The 20,064-nt window shown below is 40.4% G+C and overlaps 1 protein-coding gene across 1 annotated transcript in view; it reads right to left on the reverse strand.

Annotated features, from left to right (window-relative positions):
• The window catches only part of PHLDB2 (pleckstrin homology like domain family B member 2), a 232,264-nt gene that overhangs the window by 47,893 nt on the left and 164,307 nt on the right, over positions 1-20,064 (reverse strand). The window contains 3 exon segments of the mRNA XM_036851524.1: positions 1,346-1,483; positions 2,490-2,633; positions 15,588-15,971. Of these exon segments, the coding sequence (XP_036707419.1) occupies positions 1,346-1,483; positions 2,490-2,633; positions 15,588-15,971 (666 nt within the window).

The raw sequence follows: 20,064 nt of genomic DNA on the forward strand, positions 1-20,064 counted from the left end.
GTATGACATAAATAGTAAAATACTAGTAAGCACCAAAACAAAAACATCTAATGCCTCCAATGGAAGTTTCTTGCTGTATCAGTGCGGAAACTTTGAAAACCATAATCCTCCTGTACAGCAGAACTAGACAATCAATCCTTTGATATGGTTTTGAGCTTTTAAAGAAAAACATAGCTACTACCCAAATGGATTCTTTACTATTTCAAAGTCTAGAGCTCGAAGGCACATACGTAAAATTTAATATGAAAAAGATGTGCAGTTTGATCTTGATAAGCAGGCAACCAAGATATTGATATGTAGCTTTTAATCTGACTTCAATTTCTGACAATATCTTTTTGAGCTCATTCTCTGGCACCAAGATCAAATGCCCTTCTTTATAGGTCTCAAACAAAGAGAAGCCTAAAAAGGAAGCCACACTGAGCAGAAATCCTTTCCACATATTACCACTGGAGTTCACTCAAACTGAAATTTTTTTCTTTTTCTCAGCTTAGTGGAGAACGCGATGAGCAAGAAAGGAATGTGTTCAAGCTCTTTAGTTTTTCTTTCTCAAACTGGAATTTTAATTTTTAATTTAGGCTTAGTTCAGCTGTAACTAACTCAGAACTTGAGAGGAGAGTAAGTGAAATATTTTCCGCAAAAAATAGACAAACAGAAAAACAAGAAAACCCAACTACCACCCTGAATTCTAAAAACTGCAAGTAATTCTTCATACTCCCTAGGAGGTATCGGCTAACATTCAGGTTGTGGCCTGAAATGTGTAAGCAATATTCCTTTCCAAAATAAGTGTCAGCTGTGTTTCACAGTTTTCACTCAGCAGTGAGTGAGGATCCCCTGAAAACTGCAGTGCATTTTGCAAAGAGCAGTGCACTTGCATTGAAGCCAATGGCAAGGTGAGACAGATGAAATGCATGGTTCCCATTCATCTTTTTAATAAACAGAAAAATGAAAAGAAATGAGGCAACCATATTTGAATATGTTTAAGCCACCCTTACAGGGCACTGCTGGAAAGAAGTTCCGAAGTACTAAAATGATTCTTTAAAAACAAAGCAGAATCAGAAGAGCAGAAAGGCTGATTGGAAAAAAGCAATTCACTCAGCTCAAGCAGAATAAGCTGCCATGAATACTGGCTCAAAAACTGAACAGGCTCTTCTATCTGCTGCTCTGCCCCTGACAGTTCTTAATTTGCAACAACTTACCTCATCTTAAGACTTTTTTCCAGTGCCGCTGTCTCCAGGAACATGACACACAAATCCAAAACCATGGCAATTCATACAACATTTAAATTCAATCAAATGGAAGCACCATTTTGCCCATAAAATTGGTATCAAATATAATTTTCTTTTACCTTGGTCTTTTCACCAACAATGTTCTTTTCCAGTTCTGCTATTTTCCGGTTTAGATGATCCAAAATCTCCTTCTCTTTCATAAGTTCGGTTGTTTCTGATTTTTGTTCTCCATCCAGGAGAGCACATTCCATATCCAACTGAGGACACAAAACAAAGCTCAGAGGTGTTTCACCTTCAGGGAAATTTTCAGCTGCCCCCTTTAGAGGTGTATTTTTAACAGCTACAAATTGCAAAAAGTATTACCATTATCAGTCAGATTATGGAGCCCAGAAAACACCCCAGAGAACCCATGTGAGACTCAGGATTCCTATATGAGAAAGTGGGGAGGCCAGAATATATTTGCTAAGAACACTAGTTATCTTCTCATTTAATTTTTCTATGATAACCCCTTTTCTGCTCACTTCTCAAGGATATTTTGCCTATTCGCTTAGATTCAAGCTCAAGCGTGAACGATCTTGGGAGCAGCCACATCTCTGTTTGTCCCTAGAGCATGAGAAATGAAAATTACACTCAGCCTAGCACGCAAGCGCTGCAGTCCTAGCAATGCCAGCAGGAGGGGCTTCCCAGGGTCTGTGCATAAGATGACAGGTGAGCAGTCCCCTTCCACACATGGGCTGACTGCATCATCCGTGAGTACAGACATGCAGATCCTTCTTAGGCAGAGTTAGCTGCTGCTTCTCATTCCATGGAGGTATTAAAAAATTGCCCCTTTCTTTAATTATGTAAATCCCCCCATAGTGCCAAGATGATACCCAACTCATACTTAACATGCTCAGAAAATGTTTGTTGGATTTGAACTTAAACGTCGAAATACATGGTACCTCAGCTGACAGATCTTGAAGCAGCTCAGAAAGCATACACTAGTTAAGACAAAGTCGGTTATGTATAACGCACATTAAAAATGGCTTCATATGTTCATCTCATTGGATGAAAAAAAAAAAAAAACCCAGAAAGAAGAAAGAAACATTAAAAAAGGCATTTCTACCCCACATATGTACCCATTTTACACAGCTACAAATTGCTCATGTTGACCTTTATGTATTCTGCCCCCCAAGGCCTGTGCCCTAATAGGCATTGATATATTTAAGCTAAAGGAAAGAAAGAAAAATGAGAGAGGGTAATAAGTGAACTTGTGGTTTATACCTCTCTGGAAGATTCCTCCATCTGGTCATTTATATCTTTGATTTTTTGTTCAAGTTCCTCGAGGTTGTTCAGAATTGCTATCCGGGACTCTTCCATCGCAGTCAACTCCTGAATCCTCTGTTCTTCACTTATACCCTCTGGGGTCTGTGATTAATCAACACAGAAAAGGGCTAGTCACACTTCAATTCCAGAATTTCCCAGTTAATAAACCAGTCACAAGTCTAGCGTTTCACAGTCTGTGTCTATTTGGATTCTATGATAAAAGCATCCTTGTGATTGTTTATTTGGAACTCTGCATTTTCCCATAGACCCTCAGTACATAGGGGCTTAGTTTAGCTCCTACAAACCAACTTCAGTGTACAAATTCATGTCCTTTTAAAGCCGAAATAACTAAGAGGTTATACAGATGAGGAAGCTGTGGTCCGCAGAGATTGTCGTGACTTCTCTCAGGTTATAGACAAAGTTCAGCAGAGCAGAGAACTAGAATCTGGACTAGACTTTCGACAACCTCCTCAGGGATGTCTCTTGGGCACGCTGCTACCTTCATCATAAGCTCCATACTCTCTCCCGTCTCCAAGCGAGTACATCTCCTACCACAGTCTCTAGAATCTCTGTTGGGTCCCACTGCTAGGGTTATCTGCAAATGAGCAAGCACTCTTATTTATTTCCTTTCCAACACAAGGTGGAGAAGAGGGACATGGCATTTGGCCTCATCTCACTGAAATGTTCCCCAAAGTTAATAATCAGGACAACACAAGGCTTTTTTATTACTTATTACTTTAGTGACCCCCCAAATGATTTAAAGCTACACACTTAGTATTAAGTTAATTCATGTTTCAGTTTTTGCATTAGCACACTACTTATCGGTCTTTATCCTATGTAATGATTAAAACACTAACTGGGCCAATGCGCTTTTGTGACATGAAATAGGATACTGGCCATTATTCATAAAATTATTTCATGGAAAAACTGAGATCCTTAACAAGGAATGAGAAAGTCAGGAAAGAAATTAAGTGAGAGAGGACATACTTATACCCCAAACAGAGTTATGACAAATGCCCGGGAAAGAAAGGAACATTTAGATGATACACACAGCCAAAATACGACTACCGATTATTTTACGAAGAGAATACAGTGAATTGAAAACAGCTTCTTCTCTTAAGAATTTCAGGTTAGTTGTTTTGGATATCACCTCGTGGAGACCAGTCTTTCTGTAAGTGAAGGGGCACCCGTATTGGTATATTATTTATTTAATTTTATCTCTCTTTGAAAAAGAAGTAATTTCTTTGCACCAGTAAGTCAATAATTATACAATTTCACAATTGGAAATTGGAAACAGCAGCCTAGTTAAGTAAATTATTGACGATTACTCACTAACCACTGAAAAGAATATTCAGATTAACTAAAGAAACCATTAACATTTTGTGTTCCTTAGTAAGTTCATTTAGTGTTTAACAATCCTAAAAATTACTGTAACACAATAGGCATCATGTTGGGTTCTTTATTCTTTATTCATATTCTTTATTCTTTAACCTACTTCGCTGCTCCTGAAGATTAAACCATTGAGAAGTCAAGTATCTCAGGTTGACTGGAACAAAGGTATGCAGACCTTCCAAGCCTTGACATTTAGCTTTTGTTTGTTTATTTGTTTGTTTGTTTGTTGACGTTTAGCTTTTAAATTGTCATCTTAATTCCAGTATCTTATGAACTAGTAAAACAACTGCTGACCTTTCTTCACATACAATGAATCTCATTGTCCTAATGCTTGGGTGCCTGTTTTAGGGCATGAGGAATGCCTACAACAGTGAATGGCATTCCTAAATCACTGACAAGTAATCCTAGCAGGAAAGCTTCAAGAAGGCCAGTATCCTGTCGGGTCAACATTTCATATTAGGTTTCAACTTCCAGCATGGTTTAAAAATATTTCTCTCATTGGTGGAAGCAAAGCATCAAAAGAAAACAAAAACTGAACAATCTGCAAAACTATAAAGATAGATAATAGTGGCAATTATAAGCATCTGTACAGCTCAAAGTTTCTAGAAAATTTATCACAATAGGTATATTTAATAATAAACAACTTGAGAGTCTGTTTGTAGCAATAAATGTTATCTAGGTAATGACTGTTTTTTATTGTTAAGTTGTTTATAAAAAGCAAAATCTTCAAGAGGCATTCTAAAACTCTGGTTTGTAATAGACTGGGATGAGGATACTGTAATATCATTTATATCCAAATAAAAAAACAATAGAGAGCCAAGGGTGTGGTAGCCACTGAATAGCTTTAGTTTATGGTGACAGAGAAAAGTGAAATTTTGATCTATCCAGGTTTTTAAATTTTTTTTTTTTTTAAATATTTATTTATTTACTTATTTATGGCTGTGTTGGGTCTTCGTTTCTGTGCGAGGGCTTTCTCTAGTTATGGCGAGCGGGGGCCACTCTTCATCGCGGTGCGCGGGCCTCTCACTGTCGCGGCCTCTCTTGTTGCGGAGCACAGGCTCCAGATGCGCAGGCTCAGTAGTTGTGGCTCACGGGCCTAGTCGCTCCGTGGCATGTGGGATCTTCCCAGACCAGGGCTCGAACCCGCGTCCCCTGCATTGGCAGGCAGATTCTCAACCACTGCGCCACCAGGGAAGCCCTAAATTTTTTTTAATAGTAATGTATAGGGTACTACTGAGAGTGACGTGTTTTAATGAAAGCACATATATGTGCATCCCCAAATATGCTGCCTTTGAGGTAACTTGATCCACACACACACAGAAAGGGGAGACAGTAGGGACAAGACAGTTGCATCAACCTTTTTTTTTTTTTTTTGCAGATTTCTTCTTAGAAACCTCTTGCGACCAGAGAAGTTTGCGAGTGTGAGGGCTTTCCACTGCAGACAGAATGATTACTCAAGAAGAGAAGAGTGGAAAAGTTTTCATCACAAGGGAAAAAAACATTTTTTGGCAAATACATGAGGTGATGGATGTTAACTAAATTTATTGCAGTAATCATTTTGCAAAATATGTAAGTCAAGTCATTAGGTTGTACCCCTTTACTTTATACAGTGCTGTATGTCAATTATATCTCAGTAAAACTGCAAGGGAAAAAAAAAAAGAGAAGAGTGAGCTATTCTCAGCTTTCACCTCAGGTGGTGGTAGACAGGTTCACAAAAGCCAGTTAAAATGAGCGTATTTCCAAGGTCATCTACATCTTTAAGTCTTAGGTAAAGCAAAGTCTAGAATGGTAAATCTCAGGCTTCCTAAATATCATTAACATCTTTGTTTCATTAAACCAGCTTGGAGTGTTTTTCACATTCCTCTCTTCTCCATTAATCCTACGAACACTGTACTTTGTTAAGTAACTAATCCAGTGAGCAGATTACTCAAAGAGGAAGAGCATCTAAAACAATAATCAGGACTTCTTTTTCTTTTTTAAGATTCCTCTGTCTTCTGTCTCGAGGTAACATATGTCTGTCTTCAAAGAGTAATAAATGAAAAACCCATTGCCTCTCAGCTGCACTCTGTCTAAGCTGCCGTGTGGTACCCAGAGGTGCCCTTGATGTTCCCTGTGTCTAAAGGAGGCACAGTCTTCTATTGCATGCCACAGGGGAGCTGCTCCAAGCTTCAAAGGCCTCCTATTTCACAAAAGCATACTGGAGCAATGAAAAACATCTGTCATGATCTGCTCATTCACACCCAACAGCTTTCTTATCAAAGCCCTCTTCAGGAGGAAACCTATTTCCCAAAAGTTAGTCCTTAGAGCACACAGCTCACCACTTCAGCAAAAGTCTGGCAGATCTCTGTGAAGGAAGAAAGGGAAAGAATAAGACAACAAGGCAGTGCAGGAAGCCCAATAGCTGATGACAACAGCTCAAATGTTCAAATGATGGGTCATTTACTTTGCCTGAAACCAACAACTTTTGATTTCTACCCCAGATCCTAGTTTCTAACAGTTGCAACTTTCTGGCAAGAGGGACAGATGTCCTAACAGAATTGCTCTCCCTTGAGAATAAGTAAGGTAAACCTAGTCATTAGAAGAAAGAAGAATTGAACAGTCCAGAGTCCTGATGAATACAATGGGAGAACTCCATAGGTAGATAAGGATTTCTGACTAGGAACATTCAGTCAGAAAGTCTTGTTGCAGCCAAACAAACAAAAATAAAAGCAAAGACACAAATTTCCCTGAGTAATACTCCCTGTGATAAACTACCTGCAGAATTTAATATGATAATATCTTTCTCTTAAAGAATCAGTATGTGTCCTCTTATAACAAAAATCTAATTAATGTACCTTTTTAAATTTTTGGCTCTTCGGGCATGACTGCTAAGAAATTTAATGGTCAGAGTTACTTAAATAAATTAATAAATCTACTTTATCTTTCAATAAATAAATTCTTGTGACTATGGTACCTGCTTTTTCTCTTATTTACTATTTTTGGTGTTCAGACTTTATTCTAATAAAATTGATGTCTTTTATTATAAGGTCTCTTAAATCCTTTCTAGAAAACAGGTAGGGGAGTAATTTTTTTTTATTTCATAGAAAAAAACTTTCTTAACCTGTGTGAAAAATATAGCACCAAAAGATCTTCCCCAAACTCCTTTTAAGCAATCCTCAAATTTGGAAGACACTTTTAGATCAGCAAACAACTGGAAAACTAAGTAATAATTATGACTACATATAAATGTCCTATACATTGAAAAAAAATCATTAATAAAGCCAAGGGGAAGACAAATCACGATAAAAGACTAATTTCCTTACCACAAATAGCTCCTACTACTGAGTAAAAACAAGACAAAACATTTTTAAAAAATGGGTGAAGAGGAAGACAAGGGAGGTCAAGATGGCAGAGCAGGAGGACGCCGAGCTCACCTCCCTGACGAACACATCAAGAATACATCTAGTGGGAAGACATGGAGTTCGCGTCTCCCCACAACTAGGGCGCCTGCCGGTTGCTGGTGGAGGACCTCAACGCCCAAGGAGATGGGAGGAACACCTGAGCGACTGGGTAGGACATGGGGGGAGTGAGGGGGGAGAAGTGGAGGCTGGACGGGACCAGTGCCCCTGAGGGGTGGCTGGGAGGGGGGACAGGTTCCCACTCCTGGAGGGACCCTCAGGGGCTTGGAGGATCAGGGGGAGCACACCTAGCATTTCCCCAGCCCAGTCGGGCCCCAGGAAGCCTGCGGGGCTCTCAGGCCAGGTCCTCCACCTTCTGAGGCCCCCTCCGGGCTGCGTTGGTCCTAGTGGGGTAGGAGGGAAGTGGGGGGAGAAGAAGAGAGGTGGATGGGAGGGGGCCTCAGGGATCAGAGGACCAGGGGGGGCACAGAAGGCGCTTCCCCCACCCTCTCAGCCTCAGGAAGCCTGTTGGGCTCCCAGACCTGGTCCTCTATTCTCTGAGGCCCCCTCCAGCCTTGTGGGCCCTAGGGCCGTGGGAGGGAGGGAGGAGGGGGAAAGAGGAGGAGAGGCGGTCGGGGAGGGGCCCTCTGGGATCAAGAGGATCAGGGGAGGCACGGAGAGCATTTCCCCCACCATCTCAGCCTCAGGAAGCCTGTTGGGGTTCCAGGTCTGCTCCCCTGCCTTCTGGGGCCCCCTCCTGCCATGTGACTCCTAGGGGCATAGGAGGGAGAGGGAGAAGAAGAGAGGCCAATGGGGAGGGGCCCTCCGGGATCGGAAGATGAGGGGGCAATGTGCCTAGTGTTTCCCCTGCCTACTCGGGCCCAGTGAGCCTGCTGCGGTCCTGGACCTGGTCTTACAACCTCCAAGGCCAGAGGCACTCCTGGGCCCCTCCTGCTGAGTCTAAGCGCCACCCCCCCTTCCCAGGGCCTTTTCGGGCCCTGTGGGTCTTAAGCATATGCCCCACCCACTGCCTAAACCTCGCCCCCACCTAAGCCCCATCCCCCACAGCTAAGGCCTTTTCTGGCTTTTTTTTTTTCCTCCTCTTTTTTACTATTGTGCTCTGTTTTACCTTCCGGTTGTTGTTTCATCTATATTTTTATTTTTTTATTCTTTCTAACATATTTGTTACTTTTCTAATCTTATTTTACTTTTTATTCTTTGGTATTGTTCTCCTCCTTTTTTTCTTTGTTCTTTTTTTTTTTTCCTGCCCCACACAGTTTGCAGGATCTTGGTTCACGAGCCAGGGGTAGGTCCAGAGCTCCTGCAGTGGGAGCTCCAAGTACAGACCACTGGACTAACAGAGAACCTCAGACCCCAGGGAATATTCATCTGAGTGAGGTCTCCCAGAGGTCCTCATCTTGGCACCAAGACCCAGTTCTACCTAACAGCCTACAAACTCAGTGCTGGAAGCCTCAGGCCAAATAACCAGTAAGATAGGAACACAATCCTATCCATCAAAAAAAAAAATGAGACGACAAAAAAAATGTCACAGAAGAAGGAGCGAGGTAAAAACCTACAAGACCAAATAAATGAAGAGAAACTAGGCAACCTACCTGAAAAAGAATTCAGAGTAATGATAGTAAAGATGATCCAGAATCTCAGAAATAGAATGGAGGCACGGATTGAGAAAATACAAGAAATGTTTAACAAAGATCTAGAAGAACTAAAGAACAAACAAACAGTGATGAACAACACAATAACTGAAATGAAAAATACACTAGAAGGGATCCATAACAGAAAAACTGAGGCAGAAAAACGAACAAGTGAACTGGAAGACAAACTGCTGGAAATAACTGCCGAGGAGCAGAATAAAGAATAAAAGAATGAAAAGAATTGAAGACAATCTCAGAGACCTCTGGGACAACACTAAATGCACCAACATTTGAATTATAGGGTCCCAGAAGAAGAAGAGAAAAAGAAAGTGTCTGAGAAAATATTTGAAGAGATTATAGTGGAAAACTTCCCTAACATGGGAAAGGAAATAGTCAATCAAGTCCAGGAAGCACAGAGAGTCCCATACAGGAAAAACCCTAGGAGAAATACATCAAGACACATATTAATCAAACAAAAAAAAATTAAATTCAAAGAAAAAATATTAAAAGCAGCAAGGGAAAAGCAAAAAATAACATACAAAGGAATCCTCATAAGGTTATCAGCTGATTTTTCAGCAGAAACTCTGCAGGCCAGAAGGAAGTGGCAGGATATACTTTAAGTGATGAAAGAGAAAAACATACAACCCAGATGACTCTACCCAGCAAACATCTCATTCAGATTCGACAGAGAAATCAAAAGCTTTTCAGACAAGCAAAAGCTAAGAGAATTCAGCACCACAAAACCAGCTTTCCACCAAATGCTAAAGGAACTTCTCTAGGCGGGAAACACAAGAGAAGAAAAAAACCCACAAAAACAAACCCAAAACAATTAAGAAAATGGTAATAGGAACATACTATTGATAATAACTTGAATGTAAATGGATTAAATGCTCCAAACAAAAGACACAGACTGGATGAATGGATACAAAAACAAGACCCATAGATACGCTGTCTACAAGAGACCCACTTCAGACCTAGGGACACATACAGACCAGGGACACATACAGACTGAAAGTGAGGTGACGGAAAAAGATATTCCATGCAAATGGAAATCAAAAGAAAGCTGGAGTAGCAATTCTCATATCACACAAAATACTAGCAAACAGAATCCAACAACACATTGAAAGGATCATACACCATGATCAAGTGGGATTTATCCCAGGAATGCAAGCATTCTTCAATATACGTAAATCAATCAGGGTGAAACACCATATTAACAAATTAAGGAATAAAAACCATATGGTCATCTCAATAGATTCAGAAAAAGCTTTTGACAAAATTCAACAAACACAGGCAAATTCCATCACACATTTAGAGAAGAGCTAACACCTATATTTCTTCCAAACTCTTCCAAAAAATTGTTGAGGGAGGAACACTCCCAAATTCGTTCTATGAGGCCACCATCACTCATACCAAAATCAGACAAAGGTATCACAAAAAAAGAAAATTACAGACCAATATCACTGATGAACACAGATGCAAACATCATTCTCAATGGTTAAAAACTGAAAGCATTTCCATTAAGATCAGGAACAAGACAAGGATGGCCACTCTCGCCACTTTTATTCAACATAGTTTTGGAAGTCTTAGCCATGGCAATCAGAGAAGAAAAAGAACTAAAAGGAATACAAACTGGAAAAGAAGAAGTAAAACTGTCACTGTTTGCAGATGACATGATACTATACGTAGAAAATCCTAAAGATGCCACTAGAAAACTACTAGAACTAATCAATGAATTTGGTAAAGTTGCAGGATACAAAATTAATGCACAGAAATCTCTGGCATTCCTATACACTAACAATGAAAAGACAGAAAGACAAATTAAGGAAACAATCCTATTTACCATCTCAACAAAAAGCATAAAATACCTAGGAATAAACCTACTTAAGGAGGCAAAAGACTTGTACTCAGAAAACTATAAAACACTGATGAAAGAAATCAAAGATGATATAAACAGATGGTGATATATACCATGTTCTTGGATTGGAAGAATCAACATTGTGAAAATGACTATACTACCCAAAGCAATCTACATATTCTATGCAATCCCAATCAAAACACCAATGGCATTCTTCACAGAATTAGAACAAAAAGTTTTACAATTTGTATGGAAACACAAAAGACCCTGAATAGCCAAAGCAATTTTGAGAAAGAAAAATGCAGCTGGAGGAAGCAGGCTCTCCGACTTCAAACTATACTACAAAGCTACAGTAATCAACACAGTATGGTACAAAAACAGAAATATAGATCAATGGTACAGGATAGAAAGCCCAGAGATAAAGCCACACAAATATGGTCACCTAATTTATGACAAAGGAGGCAAGAACATACAATGGAGAAAAACAGCCTCTTCAATAAGTGGTGCTTAGAAAACTGGACAGCTACATGTAAAAGAATGAAACTAGAACACTGCCTAATACCATACACAAAAATAAACTCCAAATGGATTAAAGACCTAAATGTAAGACCGGACACTATAAAACTCTTAGAGGGCCGAAGACCTAAATAGACATTTCACCAAAAAAAGATACACAGATGGCCAAGAGGCATGTGAAAAGATGCTCAACATCACTAATTATTAGAGAAATGCAAATTGAAATTACAATGAGGTATCACCTCACACTGGTTAGAATGGGTATCATCAGAAAATCTACAAACAACAAATGCTGGAGAGGGTATGGAGTAAAGGGAACCCTTTTGCACTGTTGGTGGGAATGTAAATTGAAACAGCCACTATGGAGAACAGTATGGAAGTTCCTTAAAAAACTAAAAATAGAACTACCATATGACCCAGAAATCCCACTATTGGGCATATACCCTGAAAAAGCTAATTCAAAAGGATATATGTACCTCAAAGTTCATTGCAGCACTATTTACAATAGCCAGGACATGGAAACAACCTAAATGTCCAATGACAGATGAATGGATAAAGAAGATGTGGTACATATATACAATGGAATATTACTCAGCCATAAAAGGAACAAAATTGGGTCATTTATAGAGATGTGGTGGACCTAGAGTCTGTCATACAGAGTGAAGTAAGCCAGAAAGAGAATAACAAATATCATATATTAATGCATATATGTGGAATCTAGAAAAATGGTACTGATGAACCTATTTACAGGGCAGGAATAGAGACGTAGATGTAGAGAACAGACATGTGGACACAGAGGGGGATGGGAAGGGTGGGACAAATTGGGAGATTAGGTTTGACATAAATACACTACCATGTGTAAAATAGCTAGCTAGTGGGAACCTGCTGTATAGAGTGGGGAGCTCAGCTTGGTGCTCTGTGACGACCTAGATGGGTGGGATGGAGGGATGGGAGGGAGGTCCAAGAGGGAGGGGATGTAAGTATGCATGTAGCTGATTTGCTTCATTGTGTAGCAGAAACTGACACAACATTGTGAAGTAATTTTACTCCAATTAAAAAAAAAAAAAAGAATACATCTAAATGTGGAGCAACTCTTGCTGGACACAAACAGGAGTCTGAAAGAAAGGCTCTTCTACAACCAAGGCTGTAAAGATCCACATGGCGTCGGGTAGGAAGAGAGGAGAAGCAATCAGGCAAGACCCACACATTTAGCAGGACACAGAGGAGAAGGGAGATATGATGGGCTCAGAGATCCTCCCTGCAGATTTAGGGGTTTGAACCACATATTGGGCACACCAGCCCTGGGGTCCAACACAAGGAAGACAAGTCCCCTTAGCTGGTTTGAAGACCAGTGGGACTTAGAGGAGGGTTGTAAGAAGCCGAGACTCTGCTCATGAAGAGCAGGTGCACCTGCTTGCCTACTCTAGGGAACAAGGGGGAGGAAGCAGATTTAAAACTGTGTGGGGCTCTGACTGGTTTCCCACAACTGCTCCTGTCTGCAGCAAGTGCCTGATCAAGCTGCTCTTGCTCCTGTGCAGCTCTCTACTAGGATCGAGGTGCTTTAAGGGGTGGGGGGGAGTGCACACTTAGAGGAAATGAACCAGCTTGGACCCGACCCTCAGGGCTTCTGTTCCATCACCTTGAGCTCTGATCACACCCAGATAGGTCAGTGACAGCCACTGAGCATAGGAGAAGCCGGCTTGCACCTGGCTCTGGCTCTAGCCCCTCCATCTCCAGCCCTACCTCTCACCAAGGTGATAGCTGCCTGCACACCCCAGGAGAAGATGTGACCCATGCTCACTTCCCACCAAAGCCACTGCGCACATGCAAACTGCACAGGGACACTCCCATGCAAGGATACTCCTTCAAGACCAGGATAGGTAACTATTTCACCTAATTTCATAGAGAAAGAGAAACTTAAACAAAATGGGAAGACAGAAGAAATTGTTTCAAATGAAAGAACAGGGAAATAAACCGGAAGAAAACCCTAATGAAACAGAGATAAATAACTTACCAGATAAAGGGTTCAAAGCATTAGTAATAAGAATGCTAACTGAACTTGGTTAAAAAAAAATAGATGAACACAGGAAGAATTTTAACAAGGAACCAGAAAATATTAAAAAAAGAAAGAAAGGAAAACCAAATGGAGCTCAAAAATACAATAACTGAAATGGAAAATACACTAGAAGGAATTAATAGCAGATTAGGTGATACAGAAGAACACATAAGCAATCTGAAAGAGAGAATAATGAAATCACCCAATCAGAACAGCAAAAAGAAAAACGAATTTTAAAAGATGATTAAGGGACCTCTGGGACAACATCAAGTGTTATAACATTCACATTATAGGGGTCCCAGAGGGTGAAAAGAGACAGAAAGGGATAGAAAATGTATTTGATGAAATTATGGCTGAAAAGTTCCTGAAGTTGAAGAAGGAAACAGATTCCTAGTACAGGAAGCACAGGTAGTCCCAAACAAATGAACCTAAAGAGATCCACATTGAGACATACCATAATTAAAATGGCAAAGGCTAGAGATAAAAAGAGAATTTTAAAGACAGCAAAAGAAAAACAGAGTCACATACAAGGGAATCCCTATAAGGCTATCAGCTGATTTTTCTGAGGGAACTTTGCAGGCCAGAAGGAAACAGCATGATATATTCAAAATCTTGAAAGGGAAGAAACTGCAACCTAGGATACTCTATCCGACAAGGTTATCATTCAGAATTGAAGGAAAGATGAATTTCTCTGACAAGCAAAAACTAAAAGTTCATCAATACTAAAGTGACCCTAAAAGAAAAAGGTCTCTTTAAGTGGAAAAGGAAAGGCTACAGCAAGAAGTGAGAATTTATAAGAAAGGAAAAATCCCACAGGTAAAGGCAAAAATACAGTAAAGGCTGTGGATCAGTCACTTAAATAAGTGAGCATGAAGATTGAAAGACAAAGATTGTAAAATCAACTATAACTACAATAAACAGTTAAAAGACCGTTTATGACAAACACACAGCTAACATACTAACATACTCAATCGTGAAAAGTTGAAAGATTTTCCTCTACAATCAGGAACAAGACAAGGATGCCCACTATCAGAACTTCTATCTAACATAGTATTAGAAGCCCTAGCCACAGCAAGCAGACAAGAAAAAGAAATAAAAAGGCATCCAAATTAGAAGAGAATAAGTTAAACTGTCACTATTTGCAGATGACATGACCATATACACAAAACCCTGAAGTCTCCACCAAAATTTAATTGGATTCCCCCACCACCCCCAAAATGGGACCTAATTAAACTTAAAAGCTTTTGCACAGCAACGGAAACCATCAACAAACTGAAAAGACAACCTACTGAATGGGAGAAAATATTTGCAATGATATGACCAATAAGGAGTTAATATTCAAAATATACAGCTCATATAAGTCAATATCAGAAAAACAACTCAATTAAAAAATGGGCAGAAGACCTGAATAGACATTTTTTCAAAAAAGACATACAGATGGCAAACAGGCACATGAAAAGATGCTCAACATTGCTAGTCATCAGAAAAATGCAAATCATAACCACAGTGAGATATCACCTCATACCTGTCAGAAAACAACATAAAGTCCACAAATAACAAGTATTGGGAAGAATGTCGAGCAAAGAGAACCCTAATACACTGTTGGTGGGAATGTAAACTGGTAGAGCCACTATGGAAAACAGTATGGAGGTTCCCCCAAAAAGCTAAAAACAGAACTACCATATGATCCAGCAACTCCAATCCTGGGTATAATCTGAAGAAAACAAAAAACAGTAATTTGAAAAGATACTAGTCAACCAAAGAATGAGGCAGAACTGTGTATAGTAATATGCAAAGATGCTCCAGATATTCAGTGAGGGAAAAAAAAAAATCGTACAGAACACTATACTTGTATATATGTATGTCTAGGCTTATAATATACGGCCATATATGCACAGAAATATTGGGAAGGCATGTAAGACACTTTGTGTTTTTCTCTCTCAGGTGTACAACTGGAGGGGGCAGGGAGAAGAGAAATTGTTTTTCTTTATACTTTTCTGTACTGCTACATTTTCTAGAGTGCAAATTTGTTACTTTATAGTAAACACCCTAATTTGCTGCACCTTGCTTAGCTAATTACCTCTTAAATTGAAGCTTCACTGAAAACATTTTGGAAAACAACCAGGATAAAACCTCTAGTGTCTAGGCCAGTGCAGATGCATGGTCCAGGCCCTAAATTTAATCTGTGTGTGTGGCCGGCTTTACCTTTGGTAGGATACTTAGATAAGCGGACTCGCTGGAAGCTTTCAGAAAAGCAGAGGAGGGCGGTGGGGGAGTCCTGGTGAGGTCCCTGATCAGTTCATCATTCCTGGAGCTCCTGAGGGAAAGGAAGCTGGCGCTACTCTGACTGAGGCTCCCGAAGCCTGCCAGGTCTGCATCGTGGAGAGAGCTTTTCTGGTGGCACCTGTATCTGGTGTCAGGGCTCACCAGGGCTTCTTCAAACACGGACTCCTCGTCAGAGAGCTGCAGCTTCTCCAGTTCCTTATTGATTTTCTGTACATCTGCCACGGTGGTGCCAGTGGACACGTGACTGTCAGGCTTTGTGTACTCAGCACAGAGACTGAGGATGGTCTCCAGACGCTGTCTCTCCTAGAACACAGAGGAGGGAAGGTCAGTGAGTTTGTGAGAAGGAGACAACTCCGAATAAAAAGACGGAAGAGGCTGGGACCCCTAGTGAATTCAACCCACACATAATCCCACCGATACTTGGCTGGTGATGTTTTTCATCATCTTTGATGAACCCATTTATAAATCCAGATGAAACCTGGGTTAACAATGCCTGATTTTCCTCTCAAATTCAATTCTTTATTTGTATATCCCAGTGTTGATCCTAGCACATACTAGCACTCAGTGAGACCTTTCTTGATTTATCAATTCTCTAAATACTTCAAATGTTTTTGTTTAATCTCCTTTTTAAAATCTTCATCCCCTTCCCTCCCTCTACTATCCACCTTCAACAATATCTAGCTCTTTCATCACTGCAGACTTAATATTTGAGTTTAAAATTAATTCTCTAGGGCTTCCCTGGTGGCGTAGTGGTTAAGAGTCCGCCTGCCAATGCAGGGGACACAGGTTCGAGCCCTGGTCTGGAAAGATCCCATATGCTGCAGAGCAACTAAGCCAGTGTGCCACACTACTGACCCCGTGGCTCTGGAGCCCGCGAGCCACAACTACTGAAGCCCATGCGCCTAGAGCCCATGTTCCACAATGAACGAAGAGTAGCCCCCGCTCACCGCAACCAGAGAAGAAGCCTGCATGCAGCAACGAAGACCCAACACAGCCTAAAATAAACAAATTTCTTAAAAAACTATTAAAAAAAATTAATTCTCTAACTTCCTATAGAAATATCATTCTACTGTTTAGACACACAAAAGGAAAATGCTACTTTAGAAAAGGCTTAATTTGAAAGCCTTAATAACTAGGTCTTCAATTTTCTTCTTGAAATGCTTCAAATTTTTTAACACTTTTTTATGTCTTGTCACCATATAAAGGTCTTTCCCACCAATTTCTCAAATGAAAAATTGAAATGATTTTTAAAAAAAGAGAATGTCGCAAGAAGATGAAGAACATTTAACGTCACGTCCAGATAGAAAGACAGCAACATATTTCAAATTCTGAGATCATTAAATCTTTGAATCATTTAGCTGGAAAATAAAATGATAGTTTATTTGTCTAAAAAAAATTAATATAAGGCCATTGATGTCTATAATGGTACCACTAACTGACACTTCACCAAGCTCCCCATGTAAAACACGTAGGTATTTATGATTTTTGACTTTAAGTGAACTTACTATACATTTGTGAACAAGGGGATATAGTTTACAAAATGCTTATCATAAACCTAGACAGTACTCTTTGGAGTGGGGAATCTCAACATCTTCACCTTTCACATTAGCCCAACTGCCAAAGTGAAAAGAAAAAAATAAAATAGCAAAAAACATCTTTGGTTATTACATCTACCACATTGAAAAGAGAATTCAAAAGCCTTCCATAGAAAAATGTTTTCCAACCTAAACAGGAGGGAAATCCAAAAGGGAGGGGATATATGTATATATACGGCTGATTCATTTTGTTGTGCAGTAGAAGCTAACACAACATTGTAACACGACTATACTCCAATAAAAATTAATTAAAAAAAAAAAAAAAAGAAAAGAAAAACGTTTTCCAAACTGGTTATCAGTAACAAAATAGAAAAGTGTTAAGCAGCCCTGGGCTGCTGTTTTTAATATCTAATTGCAGAAAATTTGGAAAAACAAAATTCCGAAGGTAGTTCTCTTTATTAACGGAAGAGTATCAAATAGACAAGTCAAATAGGAACAGACTAACATAATTCCCTGGTTTTCATTAAATACATCCATTAAATGACAAAATAGCGTGAAATGACTTTCATCTGTCCTCTAAAGTACTCTCCCCACCCCAAAAATGCAACAGCTTGATCAAAAGGACTCTTAAATGGGTTCTTATAAGCCCCACCTCCCTTTCACTGCCTGAACTTCTGGACCCCAGCTGCAGCTCCATCCTCATGGCCTCGTCCCAGGGAAGGCACTCGGCTGCACAACCTCATCCCAGGCGGTTCTGCACACTGTCCATCCAGGAGCCCTGATGCTTATTTATCTCTGTAGCCGCTACCAGCTGCCAAGCCCTACCCACCTCAGCTTTGTGGAGAAGGAGGGGGGGGGGGACACACAGCATTCATTGCCTTATTTTAAACTCCAACAGTCTAGAAAAGTCTGCATGAGAATATGCAAAGACAACTGCAAGGGCGTATGTGAGGAAGGGGACAGGAACAAGATGTTATATTTTACCCCTTCTCAAAATCATCTGCATTAGAGGCTAATCTCCAAAGAAAAGTTCTCTTTCTGCCATGTAGGTGAATTAAGTTGAAGCATCTAAACTCAGTCTTTGCTAATCTTCATAGATGACAGTGTGTATGCGTTCACCTCAACATTCATTACATTTGGGATTATCGGAAAGTTGTCAGTTTCTCTTTACCAGGGCACTGATGAACAGTGCGGTCCTCAAAAGCATGAAAGGTACTTCTGCCCAGCCTGTCATACATAGCAAAATTCCTCCCACATCTCCTTCCCAAAATAGTTTCTTCTGCTGCCAATGCCATTGCTTAATTCCAGAGGAAATAAATGATCCCAGCCAAAAGATGAATGCTATTTCAGACAGTGAAACAGTATTCAAAGGCGGGTACACAGGAAGTTTGGTCTACTGCTATGTGCTTCTCTCTATTCTTATCACCCCATTCACAGCCAATCTGTTCAGGTTTGAATCACACATGGATGCAGGACTGCTGCCCACGAGTCTAACAGAAATCCAGGCCGTGCTGAGACACACCGGCCCCGTAAGAACTGCATCAAAGAAAAATAAACTGATGATGAGAAGTGCGTCAGAAGAAAGTCTGCGAGGCATTTCAGAAAGCACGAGAAGCCTTTTAAGGAAACCCTGCACAGAATTTACCCTCATAACTCTCCCTTGAGCCCTCTTCATCTTTCCCATTCATCACGCGAACATTCTCCACTCTGCATGACCAGGGCGGCCATTCCACACAGGACACTTTTGAGAAACAAACAGGGCACTGTTAATAATTACGCTGGGACAGCAAGCGCAAACTGGGACTGGCAACCTGAGATGTGTGGCTCTCTTCCTAAAATTCAATTTTCTTTGACGCTTCACCTAACAACCTGCTGAATTAGGAGGCTACCCTCTTTGACATCTCCAATTCCTACCCACCTTTCCAAACCAGCAATCCACTGCACATTCTCTTGAAAAGGCACCAGTAGAGAGCCCAAATATCTAAATGGCCCAAAACATTGGTGTTAAGGGTTTAGAACGTAGGTCCCTTTGAATTAAATTATTTAAAATACATTTTAATTTTTTCTCTCTCTCTCCATTTTCCCTTTCCTCCAACTCCATGTATCAAAGAAAGCTTTGAAGGGGACACAAGAGCTTAACAAATATACCTGAAGAAAATGGTGCACAATTCTTTTCCTTAGTGGTTAAAAAAAATGTTGTGGGCCGAGTGTATGGCTTTTGACCTCAGAGCTTTCTTTCTTTTTCAGAGGAATGTGTCTGCCACTGACCCACTTCAGTTCACAGTCCTCGGTCAGGAAACTCTTCCATCTCCTGAACCCATCCAGTCCCCTCGTAATCAACAGCAGCCAGTCTAGGCCCTAGGACTGTGAATATAATATAGAAATAAATTATGCAGAAAATCAAGTGCTGATACTTAAGCACAGGTGAAATCTTTGTTAAAATCCCTCTTTTAACAGCCACTATGGAGAACAGTATGGAGATTCCTTAAAAAACTAAAAATAGAGTTACCATATGATCCTGCAAACCCACTCCTGGGCATATATCTGGAGAAAACTATAATTTGGAAAGAAAGATGCACCCCAATATTCATTGCAGCACTGTTTACAATAACCAAGACATGGAAGCAAGGTAAGTGTCCATCGACAGATGAATGGATAAAGAAGATGTGGGGCTTCCCTGGTGGCACAGTGGTTGAGAATCTGCCTGCTAATGCAGGGGACACGGGTTCGAGCCCTGGTCTGGGAGGATCCCACATGCCGCGGAGCAACTAGGTCCGCGAGCCACAACTACTGAGCCTGCGCATCTGGAGCCTGTGCTCTGCAACAAGAGAGGCCGCGATAGTGAGAGGCCCGCGCACCGC

The sequence above is a fragment of the Balaenoptera musculus genome, chromosome 4 (genome assembly GCF_009873245.2).
Source record: "Balaenoptera musculus isolate JJ_BM4_2016_0621 chromosome 4, mBalMus1.pri.v3, whole genome shotgun sequence".
In the NCBI taxonomy this organism is placed as follows: Eukaryota; Metazoa; Chordata; class Mammalia; order Artiodactyla; family Balaenopteridae; genus Balaenoptera; species Balaenoptera musculus.